Below are 18,282 nucleotides of genomic sequence, written 5' to 3' on the forward strand. Positions count from 1 at the left end.
GCTCTGCCTGGTCACGCCCAGCACCTACAGAGGCAGTCTGGGTGTGACGGAGGTAACACCCAGTTAAAGTTTTGACAAGATGGGTCTTTTTTTAATTTATGATTATGCTGCCCTTGATTTAATAAATCCTGGTTAATAAACCAGACTGTGCAGACTTCTTCAGATTCCAAGACTGAGAAACACTGGATTAAGTGATCCTGTTCAGTACATTAATGTATTTTATAGAGAGTATATGTTTCCATTATCTATTATCTTGAAATTATCTCTAATTAACTAATTAAGAGACTAATTCACACTCTTAATGCACTTACAGATCAATATTATTGAGCCGATTCAGTGTGCAGTAAGGATATTATGAGCAGGTCTCCATCTCGTTCTCTGTCTGTTCTGGGCAGGTGAACCAGAACATCTCAGTGGGTCACGCACTGCTTGTGGAGCTCGTCATCACATTCCAGTTGCTCTTCACCGTGATGGCGACCTCTGACCCCAAGCGCACCGATCTCACAGGGTCTGCCAGTCTCGCCATTGGCCTCGCCGTGGTCATCGGCCACCTGTTTGCGGTGAGACCCCCCCCCCCCCCACGGCCTACCCGACCTGCCCGTCAGGCAGGTTCTGAGCCCTTGATGGTTTGCTGCAGCTGAGAAATGAAAACCTCTCAGCGTTGTATGGTGGCCCTGATGGAGTCAGCGGTGGGGCGGAGGGCCGTCAAGGCGCAGGGCAGCCCCTCAGCCTGCCTGCCCACACGGCTGCGCAGGCCTAGAATAACATGCTAAATATTTCAGAATAATACATTATATATAATCATATTTGGAATTTCATGCTTCTCAGGAGTTAGTTAGTTCTCAAGAGCTTTACCTGGCCTGAATAATAAGTGTGAAACATGCAGGTTGAAATTGTGAAGGAAGTCACCCGTGTCGGGAGGAGGTGGGGCAAGAGATGTTTGGTCAGGAGATGATTTATTCAGAAATGTTCATAACCAGTGCGTCTCACTGGGAGTGCTGGTACACGCCGCCTCTGTTCCCTCAATGGTTGACGGCGCCGTGCCAACTGACTCCCCAGGGTGGACCCGAGCCAGGCTTAGGTGCGTAGACGCTGCACATAGACGCCGGGATGTCAGACACACCCATGTGGATTAATCATCTCTCTTCTTGTTCTTGTCTGTTCTTTATTCACACATGCCGCCCTAAAGTAGCAAAAGTCAGAGTTTGAATGTGAGCCTGTATGTGTCTTCTCTAGACAGTTACAATAGGCCTTAAGTAGCATTATCTACTGGTGAGGTAGTTCACCTGCTGACTTGATTCTGTAAATAAGTTAAATGGATTTATTGAACTCTGTAAATAAGTTGAATGGATCTATTGAACTCTGTAAATAAGTTGAATGGATCTATTGAACTCTGTAATAAGTTGAATGGATTTATTGAACTCTGTAAATAAGTTAAATGGATCTATTGAACTCTGTAAATAAGTTGAATGGATTTATTGAACTCTGTAAATAAGTTAAATGGATCTATTGAACTGTGGTGTGGTTCTACAATGATGCAGTTGAAACTACAGTACTGAAACAATCTGAAAAATGTGTAGTGCATTATGGGTATGGTACTCTTTGATATGTTGAAATCTCTTGAATGCCAAAATCAATGATGAATACATTAAAGAACATGATTCAAATAGTTTAAATTGCTAAAAATATAAATAGTTAAATAGTTTCATTAGCAGTAATCTCACCTCTTTTGGCCTGATGATTCAGAATGACAACTGTACTGCATTAATACACCCCGAGAGAAGGTGTTTCACAGAAGTCCACTGCCCATTGGAGAAACTGTCTATAAAGAGTTTCAGAAGTGAGAACAACACCCTGACTATGTGCGATTATGTATCAGCACGTACAATTTAAAGACCAGCCCAGGTTTGGAATGCCAGTCTCTTTAGCCGTGATGTTGTGGACTGTTACAGATCCCGTACACTGGGGCCAGCATGAATCCAGCCCGTTCATTTGGACCGGCTCTGATTTCCTGGAGCTGGGATCACCACTGGGTAAGAACAGCCTCACAGTACTTCACAGACCACAGTGGGCGAGCCCATGAACACAGCTCCGTGCTGAACCTAGTTCACAGCCAGCTCATTCATAATATTGGTAATGAGAATTGCAGCATGTATACAGACTCTGGTGCCTGTCCCAGTTACACCCACGACCTCCGTCTGGTGAATTATTGAGCAACCTCTGAATATTACAAGACACTTGACTACATACAGCCTTAACCTTGAGATTTTCCTGAAAGTTGTGAAGCTGCCCCTATTAACAGCCACAGGCTCAAGTCCTCTATCCGCTGGTTCATGCTTTTTCACTGGACGTCATCTTGTCCAGTGCAAAATACTGGATGCTGGAAGTTCAGAGTTCAGAATGCGTGCTTAGCAGGACCAGAAAATCAGAGCAGATAAACGCAGTTTTATTCGGTTTGCGCTGGCAGTCTGTTAAGCTCCACGGTGACTACAAAGTCTTGCTCTTGACACTCATGGCCTTAATGGTCTATAGCGCCAACATGTCTTATGCCAACGTTATATCTCATCTCTCCTCCGTCGACCCGCTAGGGCAGCGTAAGGTCCCTCGGATCACAACTGTTAGAGGATATTTTCCTTTGTAGCTCTTGAATAGTGTTGCGGAAAGTATTTGGAAGATGAGATTAAGACTTTTAGTCAAACAAAATCTTTTAGTTTGTTTACGCTGGTCCTATATACATAAATAAAGACAAAACATACATAAAAAGATGCACAGCTAACTAATTTAACTTGTTCTCCCAGGTGTACTGGGTGGGGCCCATTCTACGGTGGGATCTTAGCGGCAGCACTGTATCAGTACCTGTACTGCCCAGAGCGCCGAACATAAGATTTGCTGCAGAGCGGTAATCTCCAAAGATGCTTCCGAAAGTACACAGAGGTGGAGTGCTCCAGCCCCCAAAAAGGTGGAGAGTCAGATGAGATTACCATCAAACCTGGTTCCTCCGTGGAGACCAATAAAGAGGAGAAGAAGGAGCCTCTCCAGGAGCTGTCAGCAGACATGCTTTCATCTGTATGACCAATGCGTGTACTGGACATGAGGGCTAGGGAGTAGGGGCTAGTGTGTAGGGGCTAGGGCATAGGGGATATGGGCCTTTGGACCATCAGACCCAGGCTGCAACTAATAATGCATTCAAAAATGCTAATGCCATTTCGGAGTGAAGTGTGCTACAGCTAATTAGCATGCTTAAGTACACTTGCTAGCTATTCGTTCGTTATTTGCTTTTTAAATTTTTTTTGGTGAAAGGTTTCTTTAAAACCTCCTGCATCGTCTCAGGAGAACAGACTATCTGGCATCCACCAAAGCACACTTCAGCCAGTGAGAACGCTCCACCTTCTCCGTGTTAAAGTACGACATCCTTCACGCTATGCGACGGACCACACGCTCCAGCTCACCTGTGTCCTGAATGGAGTTTTAGATGAACAACAACACAACCAAAACCAACCCAGCTGTGTGACTCATTATACCTTCGTCAGGAATGTGGATGAATTAACAGTCACCCAAACGCAGGATGGCATTTAGCCTCCCCTACCACAAATGGTATTAACATCACACTTTTAATATGAAGACATTGTGACATGAGAGCTTTTATGGTCATTAAGGAATTTTGTGCCCTTTTGCGGTGATGGGTTTAGGCAGGGGATTAGGGGCGAACAGAGGCAGGTCAGGAGAGGGCCGCACAAACTCCAACTGTAGACCTAATCCAAATGTCAGTCTTCAGTTATTGTAGTCTTATTCAAGCAACTCTCACCATTTAGCCGCATGGTTTTGTGATGACGCTGGGCTGTTTCTGTTTAGACTGAAAGAGAAACATTGGGAATCATTAGAGGCCACTGACATGTAAGGATGACATCGCTTTCAGAAGAAGGTGATTCACTCAATAGTGATGCGGCTAACAGTAAGAGGCAGTGCTACTGATTATGAAGTCAAGACTGTTTGATTTGGTAAACCTTGAACTACTTTCACGCTCTTAGAAAACGTCCAAATGTCTGCACACGTGCATCATCGCACACAAAAGTACACTCTTCCAAGGCCACGCCCCCAAACTAATTTCATTGGTCCCACTTAGAGTACTAATTAGAGGGGCTTGCGAGCAGAGCTCCAAGATTTCCTGATGGATTTAGGTCTCACGTGCCGTTTGTAGTCCCTGTGCATCCAAACCTGTCTCATTAGAGACTGTTCAGTCCTGTCTGCTTGAGGTCCAAGCCCAAAACGCATCTTATCATAAAGACTGTGCTTGTCTAAAAGCTTTTTTTTAAATAACTCAAAGGAATTTCCCCAACCACCAATCATCCATCCAGACAGTAAGCATCAGCATGGGATTCGGTTATTTGTACTGAGGTTCTGAAGATTGTTCCTGTGGAGTGTTTATTTGGATAACCTGTTCAAGACCTTTGTTGTCTTGAACTGCATTTTGATCTTTTACCCATCACAGCAAGAAGCTAATCCTGGTTTTGTTTTGAGAAAACTTGGGGGGGGGGGGGGGGGGGGGGGGGGGGATTGTGTCGATTTTGGTAATCATAATTTCGATTCTGTTAATATATCCATGTGTTTGTGACTAACCTCTTTGATGAGCTACAGGCCAAATATAGGTGACAGTTAGTTAATTAATTAGTATAGTAGCACTGTGTAGACTGTTCTTATAATTATGGTTCCCTAAAAGATAATTATCTTACTTTTTATAATTCTCTAAGTAAGTTTTATTTGGGTTTAAATTTAAATTCTGTTTACACATAATTGTGTCTTTCCCACTCTGGTTTGTTGTCCTAGTGGATATAAGTGCTACACCCTGAACACACCCTGAACTCCTCTAGCCCTTTAGAGATTTATTTCAGGGAGAAAACAACTAATAAAACCTTCTCTTAAGATAACATTCAAGTTTGAGGTACATTGTGAGTTTTCTCTACGTCACAAACAATCTTAACACTGGCCAGTGGACCAATGAGATTGCACTACAAGTTATTTGGCACCATTTATATTGATCCACTAATCATATCATGTTCCATGTGAAGAGGCAGGTTTCAAACAGGAGTTAAAAGGGGGTTTTATGACAGATATGAAGATATATCATTTAGGTATCACTTAGGACAGTGAAGATATATCACTAAGACCAGAATTTGCAAAAAATAAAATGCTCATTTTCTAATTGAAATGTTTCTGTATTTAAAGATGAGGTACCTCATCTTTAAATACGGAAACATTTCAATTTCAATCAGTAACTTACTGGCATTTGTCATTCTAAACGTCGCTTCTGCGAGAAGACGACCTTGTTGTAGTTGAGGAAAGTGTCCAGCAGATGGCATCATAGACCAGATGCTGCTGACACTGGGCCGGTGCCGCGCGTTTGCTGTTGGCCACCAGAGGGCGCTGAAACGGTTTAAGTAGTTCGCGAGTTCATTTCCATAATCAAGCAAATAAAAAATTAACAACTTTGAATTTCATTGTTTGAGGATTGTATTAATGAGGATTAAGTATAATCAAAGGTTATAATTTTGTTGAAATATTCAGTATCTAATGAATACATTCAAATAAGTTTAAACAAACATGACAGAATGTAAAGTAGACAGACATAAGTGTGTCAAAAGCCCACAGTAGATTTAGTGAATGACCACATACTTTATAGTGTCATATTCACTTATACACACAGCAAAAATCTACCTTTGACTAACTTGACTTACTGGACCCATGTGTTTCTAAACAACCTATTGCAATTTTTTTAAAGACAGAATCTACTAGACAAATTCTGAAATTCAATAATAGGTATGACCAGAATTGCAGCAGTTTCACTGACTTTTCGGTCTTCCTTTTTGTCTATCCACACACGATGTGTCAGAGCTGCTAGACCCCCCCCCCCCTCACCCCCTCACCCCCCATAGCCTGATACTTCCACTGCTGCAAGTCAGTCATCTTCAAGCCCAGCAAATGAGAGCATAAATCTACAAAGGTGTCAATAGTTCTCATTGTGTATACAATACAAGGCAGGGGGCATTTACCCTTCTGGCACATTCATCAAAAAAACGCAGCCAACGTCTCGCCGTGCCGGGCATTTCAGCATAAAGCCACTAATCATACATCGCCCGTTAGCACCACTAACAGCAAAATAAACGAACCACGGAACTGGGGAGTTACCCCTCCATTCACTCATAGAGAGGCAAGAAGCTTCCTCTTTTAAATATGTGTTGAAGAAAAGGATCATTTGCTGTGATTATTCATTTCAGATCGATGTTTGACATCGCTGAATACGTCTCGTTTTGAATGCAGCTTGCAATCACAGACCGGATTCATGTGAAGCAAGAACTTGTCTTTTTCTTCTTCAAACATGTTTGGTTAAGACTTTGCATCAGAGTTCAGTGTGTGTAGGATTCCTGACAACTAGGGAGTCAAAGAGAATCCCAAATGCTTCCAGACACTGAGAACGTCACTCCCCAACCAACACTGTTACATCAGAGAGAGCGCGGTAAGACCTGGCCATGCTGTCAACCCAACAGAAGAGAACAGAACTGAACAGCACATCAAGAATCACCATCCCAGACCTGGAGAGACGTGTGCTGTGTTGATTCGCCCTTTTAGCCTTCACACGTTTGCTTGTGAAGCCACAATGGAACAGAATGTGAACTGCATTGTGAGCGAGCAATGGAAGGAGTTGTAAAACTTTACATTACTGCGTATGATCAGATCCACATTACTGTAAACTTTACATTACTGCGTATGGTCAGATCCACATTACTGTAAACTTTACATTACTGCGTATGATCAGTTCCACATTACTGTAAAACTTTACATTACAGCGTATGATCAAATCCACATTACTGTAAACTTTACATTACAGCGTATGATCAAATCCACATTACTGTAAACTTTACTGCATACGATTAGTTCCAAATGACTATTAAACTTCACATTACTGTAAATTGTTACCCTCTTACACAATATACCAAACAAAATTGCAACATTTTATAAAATGGCATCATCATTATGTTGTATATTCTAATACATCATTCTAACTTTGGACTGCTGGCAGTTTCAGTCACACGAGGCTTCACAGTGGCTTCATGATTCTCTGGAGAGCTTGAGATGGTTTCAAACAGAATCAGCAAAGAGATAAAACACACACACCTTGGAAATCATTAGCAATTAATATTTGTGGGAATGGTGAAGAAATTACACAGTTAAACGCTGGTTTAATAATTCACACTATAAACAAGAAAGTCTCCCACTTCCTTAATAATTTAGACGTAAGCTAATGTTGATTTATTCAGGAAGGCTTGTGCCAGTGGTGGTGCCTGAAGTCCCCACGTTTGAATTAAAGTAGGACAGTAGCAGGCGAGACTGTAATAACATTTGTATAATTTTATTATTGCTCTCGGCTCAGTTCATTTCCTCCTCCAGTAGCAGCGTGAAATTGTGTGATTTTCCAAAGCGCCTTGAGTGGGCCGCTCTGGGGGTCGCCCGGCACTGCGGGGACAGGAAGGACTGCCACATACTCACACACACACACACACACACACACACACACACACACACACACACACACACACACACACACTCTCACACACACACACACACACACTCACACTCACACACACACACACACACTTGCGTAGGCAGTGCCATGAGACACGTCCTAAAAGATTGATACACACAAAAATGTACAAGCACTAATGAAAGGTTACACAACACACACACACACACACTTGCGTAGGCAGTGCCATGAGACACGTCCTAAAAGATTGATACACAACACACACACACGCACACACACACACACATACACACACAGACTTACATATACATAAGACAGCATTATTATTTGGGGACTTTGCAGTGTCGTTCCTCTCACTACCTAATAACTTAGCCAGAGAAATGACAAGTCAATGTGACAAGAATGACACTGATATCCTCTCATCCTGCTGGGTTGGTAAATATTTCAGTGTAGCCTATGAGAATATGGCAACCAAGGGGGGACAAAATTATTCAGACAGAAAGGTCTGGATCACTGCAGTTGAAGTGAATAGCATGCTAGCAGTCAACAGCTTTGCTAATCACTGTAACCAATCCGAGGAAAGTTACGGAATATAATGACACTCCCAGCTAAACCTTTTAGAGTGAATTTCTGGGACATGTGTTAAATGTCTTTCCAGAAAAATCCTATTCTGTGTGTAATAACAGTTAGTTATTAAACCATTAAGACAAAATGGGCCTTTTTGTATATAAAAGAACCTTTGACTTCAACAGTGTAATAGCACTCAATCAATAGTCAGTAACTCTTCCCCCTCAAACAAAGGGCTAATGATCTTGAAACCAAACGAGCATCTCAAGTTCATAACCTCTAACTGGCTGTGTTGATAAGCCCTGTCTCGCAACTGATTTGGGGGAGAACAATACGATATAAAATTTCTTATTATCTCTGGAACCGCAAATGCCTTGATGGCCAATGTTGCTGGAGGCTTCACTGCAGACTGTCACCTGAACACCTTCCTCCAACATGCATGTTGTACAGGACCTAAGAGTTTGCATCTTTTGTGAAACTGTTTTTCAGGACGTAAAAGTTGCTGCCTTCTCTTCGTTCTCCTTGTAGCTCTTCAGAGAAGCGTGATTTTTCTCTCTCTTTTTCTCTCTCTTTTTTTTTCATTTTAGAAGTCGAATATGTAAACAAACAAGTCTGGGCGTTATTAGCGTGCGCGCGGAGCACCTGCGTCCACCCTGGGCTCTGTGGCAGGATGAGGGTGGAGACCTTCTGATTGGTCTCCTCCTGGGAGCCACCACCTCCCACTGCTTCTGCCAGCTCCAACTTCCTCTCCCCCCCCCCCCCCCCCCCCCCCACCTCCACCCACAAGCCCCCGGGACATGTTGCGAGAGAAACAATGCAGATTAGCTGAACCGAAGTTTTGATGAACCCATTTGTTTGGTTTAACTATTCCGCTCTTGCCACTGGGGTCTGACTCCGGCACTGGGCTGTAATGGCTAACCACCTATTCTGTCTAATCTCCCGAAGAACCAGCCACGGCGTGACTGAAAGATTGTGGTGCCGCACCGACTTGATTTCAGTTTTTTTTTTTTGCGCACTTGTTCACTTCCACTTGCGTATTTTTGAGTTTGCAAAAGGGGTCTGAAAAATGGAGAAACGAAATCAGAGAGGCTGTCCTCGTTTGTGGTCGGTGTAATGTTGGGTTCAGCCGAGCACTGGGGCCCATCGTGGAGCGGACGATGAGTGGCTAGAGGAGGTAACCAGAGAAGAAGCTCCCTGTTTGGGAGAAGCCTCATCAGGTTATTAGGGAAACGTTTATTATCACAGCCCTCTGGGAGGTCTGCATAATAGGATTACATTTTATTAGAGCCTTTAAGGTTTACATTGGCTCCCCCTCCCCCATATTCATCCTTGATTGTAGTGTCACTAGATCTTATAGTGGGGCTAGAGAGAGCGGGTGTGTTAGAATGTAATGGTGTTTGAATGCTGTTAGAATGTAATGCCATTTGAGTGGCATTAGAAGGTAATGGTGTTTGAATGGTATTAAAAGTGTAATTCCATTTGAATGTCCCTATATTCACTTCACTGCTAAATTCAGGGAAAACATTTATCCTTGCGTTATATGTGTTATAAATTGTTGAGGTGGTTTTTAAGTAAACATTTCACAGTGTAGCACGTTAGATAGCTCAAACTGTAGAAGGAGAAGAAGGTTTAATCATTCATTTGTGCTGGGAAAAGTCTCTTAAATCAGCCTCTTACATTTTTCTTAATTTTTCTGATGTCTAACAATATATCATACATTATTTTCTCAATATTATTTTATTGATTTTTTTCTTACCATGGCTCATCTTTTTGAATATGGAGTTAAGTTTGTATCTTAGCTTGTAAACACTTTGTTACGTTGAGGTGATGTGAACGCTACTCTGAGGTCATGGCTAACGGAATTCAAACACCGTTCATTGCACTTCATGCTCCAAGCGCTACGGAACAGATGCCACTGTATTAATGCAGCGATGTAGACGCCGCACGTTTGATGGGCGGGGCCTACGTGCAGAAGGGCGGAGCTATAGGTCAACCCCATCTATTCAGACTCTAGGAAGGGTTATAATCTTGGGCATTTCAAAATAAACGTCAACAATTTAATGACTGCCTGATTTTCTTTCTTTTTCTTCTCAACTATCTTCAAGTGTTTATTAGTGTTTTTGGCCATTACTTTGAACTTATGGATCATAAATGCAGATGTTTATGCTTTGTTAATGTTACTTAATGATGTAAATCATTTTAGTTAAGGGAAGCCTAATGTAATTTTTTAGCAAAAAAGGTTTAAAAATCAGGTGTTACTTAAAGACTAAACAGCCAGTGAAGTATATGTTGTATTTCAACTGTAAATGTGTATGATGAAATGTGTTAAAAATCATTTGTCTTATGGTGTAAAAATGTACAGTATGATTATATGAGGAGTATAAGTGTGAGGGTGTGCGTCAAAGCTGCGTTAGTAATGGCGAGACCACAGCTGTGGAGTGATTTTGTCCTGGGGGCATCACAGAGACCGTGTGGGTGTTAAAGCTTCCCCGACTGGTACAAAAAAATGAAATTAATTATTCAAAGCACAATTTCAGTACTACAGCAGGGCGGCAGTGTCTCATTTGGGTGTCTCACCACATCGGGGGGCCGCGAGACGCAGAAGTCAAAGAGCTCTGGGTTCAACTGCGCAGTAACGCAGGACTCCATGTCAGAACAGCTGGAACGAGCGGCTGCAGCCGTGTCTCAGTAGCTGTGTCCCTGCAGCCGTGTCCCTGCAGCAGTGTCCCTGCAGCTGTGTCCCTGCAGCAGTGTCCCTGCAGCCGTGTCCCTGCAGCAGTGTCCCTGTAGCTGTGTCCCTGCAGCTGTGTCTCAGTAGCTGTGTCCCTGCAGCCGTGTCCCTGCAGCTGTGTCCCTGCAGCTGTGTCCCTGCAGCCGTGTCCCTGTAGCCGTGTCCCTGCACCCGTGTCCCTGCAGCTGTGTCCCTGCAGCTGTGTCCCTGCAGCAGTGTCCCTGCAACCGTGTCCCTGCAGCAGTGTCCCTGCAACCGTGTCCCTGCAGCCGTGTCCCTGCAGCCGTGTCCCTGCAGCCGTGTCCCTGCTGCTGTGTCGCTGTAGCTGTGTCCCTGCAGCTGTGTCTCTGTAGCTGTGTCCCTGCAGCTATGTCTCTGCAACTGTGTTTCTGCAGCCATGTCTCTGTAGCCGTGTCTCTGTAGCCGTGTCCCTGCAACTGTGTCCCTGCAGCTGTGTCCCTGCAACTGTGTCCCTGCAGCTGTGTCTCTGTAGCTATGTCTCTGCAACTGTGTCTCTGTAGCTGTGTCCCTGCAGCTGTGTCTCTGTAGCTATGTCTCTGCAACTGTGTCCCTGCAGCCGTGTCTCTGTAGCCGTGTCCCTGCAACTGTGTCCCTGCAGCTGTGTCTCTGTAGCTGTGTCTCTGCAGCCGTGTCTCTGTGGCTGTGTCCCTGCAGCCATGTCCCTGCAGCTGGGTCCCTGTAGCTGTGTCCCTGCAGACGTGTCCCTGTAGCTGTGTCCCTGCAGCCATATCCCTGCAGCTGGGTCCCTGTAGCTGTGTCCCTGCAGCCGTGTCTCATTCTAAATCCCACATACAAATAGCTAGACAGGCTGGTCATGCTGATCTCACTGGAGCGTAAACATGTCTGTTTTCTCATTAAGGGCAGAAAAAGAAGAATCAGATTCGGATTTAGGGCATCGTTCGCATGTAACCAAAACGGCATGTGTTGGAAGGCTGAAATAACACTGTTGGCTTTTGACTGACAAACAACACAAAACAAAAACACAAAGAAACGGTAGACAGATTTCTCCGTCCTGGACGCAGAGTTCCACAGCCCTCCAAATGACTTCATCCACCTTTGAAAGTGCAGTGCTGCGTTTCAGGGTCGGCACATCTGCTAACCATCTGACCCGTCTCTCCACCAAAACATTATTCCACTGGAAATTCTCTCACAGCTGTTGCCACGGCAGCGCAGCTCCGCTCCAAAGAAAACAGGCCTTGTTGTCTGAGACTTGAGAAAGGGGTAGAAACCATCCTCCAGAAAACACGACCGCTACAAACAACAGACTTTGTGTGGCCTGACCTACAGTCAGAAATCTGAAACTTCATGCTAGTTTATGATGCTGAAACAACAGGGGGTTACAACAACAATAATAACAATAACAGCAACAGCTCTCATTAAAATGTCCGCTATGTGGTCTCCTGCATGTGTGTTCAGTTACGGACCTCAGCACTAGACCGGCACCGACAGGAAAGTCCTGATTGGTACAAAAGAACTGAAATGTTACAGCCTGATCACGCCTCTGTTTTTCAGATGTATCACTCCAACCTGCCTGTCCTCTATGTTCAAGTTACAAGTGGCAAAATACTGCAGTAACTCACTAGTTATTCATAAATCTTTTAAACAAGAACCCACTAAACAAGAGTCTGGCCCTACCCAGAGTGCACTCTGCTTATGGTGGAAGGGGGGGGGGGGGGTTAAATGCTAAATCTGGGTACTGTTTCAGTTTATTGTGATATTTTGTGGTTCCTATTAACTTTCTTTCGAATGAAACAACAAATGTATTTACTATTGGTTTACACCTAAATGTTTTTTCAGGTCCAGTAAACACAGACTGGTATTTAGCCTGAGGCAACACTCAGCAGCAGGAAAGCGAAGGTTCAAGGAGTCTAATGTTCACAAGGCATTAGGAGGTTATAGCAGATGAGACAGAATCATAACGCAGAGCGCACAAGACGATATTTATCACTCTTCTCTTTTATAACGCTGCTTCTAGGGCTGGGTGCAGAAAATACTGGACTGTGATTTTACGTTTAATTATATATACGTTCATCTTTGGCGTTAATTTTCCACACACACTAAATATTCACCAAACATAACAGTAAACAGCAGTATTTATGAGTCATAACAAGAATCTTTTTAAGAATACTAACTGGGTATGGTCATTCAAATCAGAGTTTGTCTTACTTGATAATTGCAATCATGACGTTACACAATTAAATAATCTTTCCAAGTGTTCGTCTTCTTAAAAGACGCCCAAAATTCTGGTGTAATACTGATAATTCCTGAGACACCCACCTTTGTATTACTACACAACTGTCAAAGAAAATCCCCAGACAGAGATTCAGAGGTCCAGTCTCTTTTATTGTACACCCAGAGTCTTCACACATGAGAGCAGAGAGGGTCAGAAGCGTCTCTCTGGTCGGCATCCCCACAAACACATACAGTACCACAAACACATACAGTACCACAAACACATACAGTACCACACACACATACAGTACCACAAACACATACAGTACCACACAAGGAAGCAGCAACCATGGGCCAAACAGGGAACACAGTCGTTCATAACATCTAACTCAAAGCCCAGAGCAAGGCTGCTTCAGACACACCTGAAATAACCTAAAACTGTTTTGACCCTGCTGGTCGCACGCAATCAATAACACATTAATCAGACCTGCTCACATGCGAGTATGAGGACACCAGTCATTCTGGCCATAAGATATTTGACTGTCCCTTATCCTGATAAGTAATGGTACATATTTGAACATTAGAAATGACCTTTTAACAGCTATATTCAAAGCAGAAATTCTACCAAAATCATCCATCATGGAAAGGCAGGCAATATTCTCCTTGGACATCCATTTTGCCAGATCACCTTACTGGTATAATCCATTTGCACCCGAATGTCCAACCAACGTGACGTGACATACATTTGAACCCCTGCACCAAAGGTGGAGGAGATGGTGTGAGTTCTGAGACTGCTGGGCAGATGTTGAGGTGACACACATAGTGGAACACAACCTGTGAATCACACAGCATCCATCACACGTATGACTCACACGTGGCAGATATCACACGCATGATTCACACGTGGCAGATATCACGCATGATCCACACATGGCAGATATCACACGTATGACTCACACATGGCAGATATCACACGCATGATTCACATGTGGCAGATATCACACGCATGATTCACACGTGGCAGATATCACACGCATGATCCACACATGGCAGATATCACATGTATGACTCGCACATGGCAGATATCACACGCATGATTCACACGTGGCAGATATCACACGCATGATTCACACCTGGCAGATATCACACGCATGATCCACACATGGCAGATATCACATGTATGACTCGCACATGGCAGATATCACACGCATGATTCACACGTGGCAGATATCACATGTATGATTCACACGTGGCAGATATCACGTATGGCTCACATGTGGCAGATATCACATGTATGATTCACACGTGGCAGATATCACATGTATGACTCACACGTGGCAGATATCACATGTATGATTCACACGTGGCAGATATCACACGCATGATCCACACGTGGCAGATATCACATGTATGACTCACACGTGGCAGATATCACATGTATGACTCGCACGTGGCAGATATCATATGTATGACATAACATACTCACTCTTTTGGAAGCTGAAACTGGAAGATGTGCAGATATAGTTTTTATTTATTTTTAATAATTTGGGTATATGCAATATACTTGTTTGTTGTGAAAGAATGTTCTTGAATATGATGTACAAATCACTTAATTATTAGTTATTGGCTATGTATAAAACAGAGTTGAATTAGACATATAATATTTTTTGCAATTTATTGATGTGTTTTTATTCATACAAGTCGATAATTTGGTACAAACGTACAGAAGTACAGAAATAGAGACCTTCGAACCCCTATTTGACTAATTACGTTGGCCAGCAGGGGGCAACAGAGAGAGGTAAGTTACAACGCCCTCACAAGGCGGAGGTGAGGGTTAATGTATTGAAATTGGTGTGATTGACTGAGACCTAATGAAGTCCATATGACCCCGTTACCTGCTTTAAAAAACAAAACAAAAACGTTAAATTCAAAAATGCAACATTACACACTCAACTGGAAAAACCGTTTGAACACTATACATACGGCACGCTATCCTGGCTTTGTTCCAGACAGAGAGACTTTTACGCATATGGCGCTATGTGTCTGTATCCCGCAGTTCAGAGGAGCTTAGGAAGCGCCTCAATGTTCTTGAGATGATGCATGGATGAACATTTGAAATGAGCTCCTCGCAGCCGCCCCGGGGGCTGATTCAGAGCTGATTGGGGCAAGGCGGGTGCTTATTTTACACAATCACGTCTTTGCTGGAGGTTGGCCATACGGAGGAGAGGAAAACGGAGGAAGGTTTTCCTTTAAGTACTCCTTTATTTTAAAATGGTGATTCTTTGCAACAAGTCCCACGACCTGCTAGGTCCGCCTGGTGAACATCTACGCTAAAGATTCACAGACCTTGAAAGATTCGTGGTAAAAAAAAAGAAAAAAAAAATCAAAAGTCTGACTAACAATCTATATAATTGTCCTCATCTGCTGCTTTTCCTCTCTGGCAACGAAAGACTGCATCCATTTGCAGAAACCGCCTGCGGGAATGTTGCATCAAAACTAATCATAACGATTAAAATCAGCTTTTCTGTGGGAGAGAAGAGAAACGGGCTCGATGTGGGCATGAGAGAGGCGCTTTGGTGCGGGGACACAGTCTTTAAAGCAGTTTATATAGGAATATACACATGTAGCGTGGAGGGAAAGGTGTGTTTGTCCGTGCAGCTGGGCTGATCCATCGCCAGGAGTTTTATTTTGCAGATTGGTTTAGACTAGGCAGGAGACATGAGCTAATTGTATCCTGATCTTTGCCTGGAGGGGTTTCGGAGCCCTGGAGCGAGTATTCTCTGTATTTTCTTCTGTCTACCTTAGCCAAGCTATTGCATTTCTCACTGGAGTAGGAAGGGAGGCAGATCGCGGGCGAAATCGGAGGCAAAAGGTGCCCAAAAAGCAACTTTATGTCCATCGATGTTTCAGGTAAGGGGGCATTTATTTGCTTGACTATTATTTGCGACGCTGGTTTGACTGGGACGTTGAGTCGCTTTTACGCATGTGCCAAACGCGCCACGGTTCCGACCAAAAAACATTTAACCACTTCCTGGATCTTGGGTGCTGTTTATAAAACCGTGTTTTTTAGATCCGACAGTTGAATGGAAACGTGCGGTCCGTAGATTGTCGTGTGCACATTTGGACTTGGGCTGCGGAACCGCTGCGAGCTTTTCGCCTTGTGGCGCGATGCTGCGAACCACCAAACACGCCGACGTGGCTCCGTCTCGTTTTTAGCCCTTTTAATGCACGCTAAACACATTAAACGTCGCATTTTCGCATTTCCACCGACCTCCAGCCTCTCGGGCTCGTCCCAAAGCAGCTCCATTTCCTGAATGTCCCAGATCTGCAAATGAAAGACGCCATTGTGGACTGATGCGCCTGGAGGCTTTTCTTATTCTGGAAGACAGGAGGCACCTTTACACGCCAGTGCTGATTCAATCGGCCCTTTGTACCTACCCATGCTTTGTAACGCGATCTCCCTTTAGTAATATATCGCTTTTCTCTCTCTTACGGTCTCGTGTTCTGACCCTACCGTGATCCAGGCAGCTGCGCCTACAGTCGGCGCTCCACTAATGCCCCACAAATGCCCCCTGGTCGCCGCGATCATTACAAATGTGTGTCTTGTGAACACAAGGGGTCGAGTTTTGGCAGCTTAGTAGCGAGGAAAGTAGAAATTACTCCAGGAGAAGAACTTTTAAACACTTCTTTGGACTTTTCACGGACTTGTATGAATGTGCTTAATGAAGTCAGTATCTGATTTTTTTGGGGGGGGGGGGTGTTTGTGGTTTTAAACTTTCATGCTTCTGCCGTCATGCTAACTGCCCAACAAGCAAAATCATTGATTAAGATAAACAGAATATCAATGTATGCACGATTCCCAATTCAAGCAATAGTGATGACAGGCTCGTCCTTAAGATTATTGTGCTGGATACGCTCCAGGCTGCATCATGCAGTTGGTCGCTGCGTGAGGGATCCCACCAGTAGATCAATAAAGTACTCGTCGCCAAAAACGGTGTATTGTGGGGACGAATAACTTGCTGTTTGAATTCAAAGATCGTTTAAAGTGTCTGTTCTTTTTCCAGTCCGTGCATTCGTACATTTGCGATGGCTGTGTACGGACGCGTCCGCTGCCGTGTTTATTGAACATGTGAAGTAACGGGACTGGCGGTAGAGGGCGCTGTTGTCGCTGTGCCCACTACAGTCACCTTAATGGAGGCGCACGCTGCACACTCGCCCCAATCCCGCCAGGATCCTCTCAGCTGTACTCCCTCTGTTCGCCCCACGGCACCTGAAAAGCAGATTCTTGTAAGGTGTCACGTTGATGTAGGAAAGTCGTTCGAAAGCAGTTAAGTTTGAGATAGATTCACGAGTATTTTAAATGCGAAAGAAAATGTCTGGCTGGTGGTTTACAACAATTCTTTGAGTACTACCGTGAATATGCAATATTGTTTTTTTTCCTCACTGTATCTTACTCAGTGTTGGTTATCAGACACAATCATTTAGTGTTGTCGACTGAATGACAGAAATAGACTTTAGTTAGCTATCCGTAAAATGTACAAGGTAATTGACATTAAAATTTAATTCATAAACAAATTTACTAAGACTCAGCTATATTTCCACTCAGAGGATGGCTTAACACCCACATTTAAGGGTGTCTCTCTCTCTCTCTCTCTCTCTCTCTCTCTCTCTCTCTCTCTCTCTCTCTCTCGCAGCGTGTCCACTTTGTGTTCACTGTAGCAAGTGATGATGGTGTTGACATTAGACAATGATAAGCAACAGTCATACGGTCGACACAAAACTTTTCATCTGACTCCCACACGTACCCTACCTAGCACAACCCTCCACTGTGGTGGGGTGGGGTGGGGGTCACAGTCTGTGGGAATTAGTAAAGGAACAAATTACCTGCAGTGGGAGTATGATGCCTCAGTCATGCAGCTTAACCTAGGTCTGTCCTTTGAAGAGCTGCCTCGTTTGCCCAGAGGGGACCCTGGCAAACACGCCTGATCACACTCGCACACACACAACCCTCACTTTTAAAGCTATGCATGGTTTCTGCCAGGGTGCTCTTATCAGCAGTAGTCCAAATGCCATGCAAATGAAGCCATGCTCGGTGAAGGCCGCCACTCTGAGGCAGGCTTAATTGGTAATTGGGGACATAGGTGTGAAAGCCACACCTCTGGCTCTGTCCAGGAGCCAAATGTGGACGTGTTGCAAAACCTCCGCTGCTTCTTCTTTTGCTAGTGCTACGTTTTGCTGGTAATTTTTGCAATGG

At 44.0% G+C, this 18,282-nt stretch overlaps 1 protein-coding gene across 5 annotated transcripts in view; it reads left to right on the forward strand.

Moving 5' to 3' along the window:
* Positions 1–6: 6 nt before the first annotated feature.
* LOC143475165 (BTB/POZ domain-containing protein KCTD1) overlaps positions 7–18,282 on the forward strand; it is a 29,116-nt gene continuing 10,840 nt past the window's right edge. Inside the window, exons 1-3 of one of the 5 annotated variants that reach the window (XM_076972916.1) lie at positions 7–52; positions 396–560; positions 1,953–2,033. In XM_076972916.1, the coding sequence (XP_076829031.1) occupies positions 471–560; positions 1,953–2,033 (171 nt within the window). In that variant the 5' untranslated portion in view covers positions 7–52; positions 396–470. Of the gene's footprint in view, positions 53–395; positions 561–1,952; positions 2,034–15,154; positions 15,390–15,833; positions 15,939–17,126; positions 17,356–18,282 lie in introns of those variants that run through there. The other 4 variants (XM_076972917.1, XM_076972918.1, XM_076972919.1 and 1 more) reach the window with 4 other exon arrangements.

The sequence above is a fragment of the Brachyhypopomus gauderio genome, chromosome 14, assembly GCF_052324685.1.
Source record: "Brachyhypopomus gauderio isolate BG-103 chromosome 14, BGAUD_0.2, whole genome shotgun sequence".
Taxonomy (NCBI): domain Eukaryota; kingdom Metazoa; phylum Chordata; class Actinopteri; order Gymnotiformes; family Hypopomidae; genus Brachyhypopomus; species Brachyhypopomus gauderio.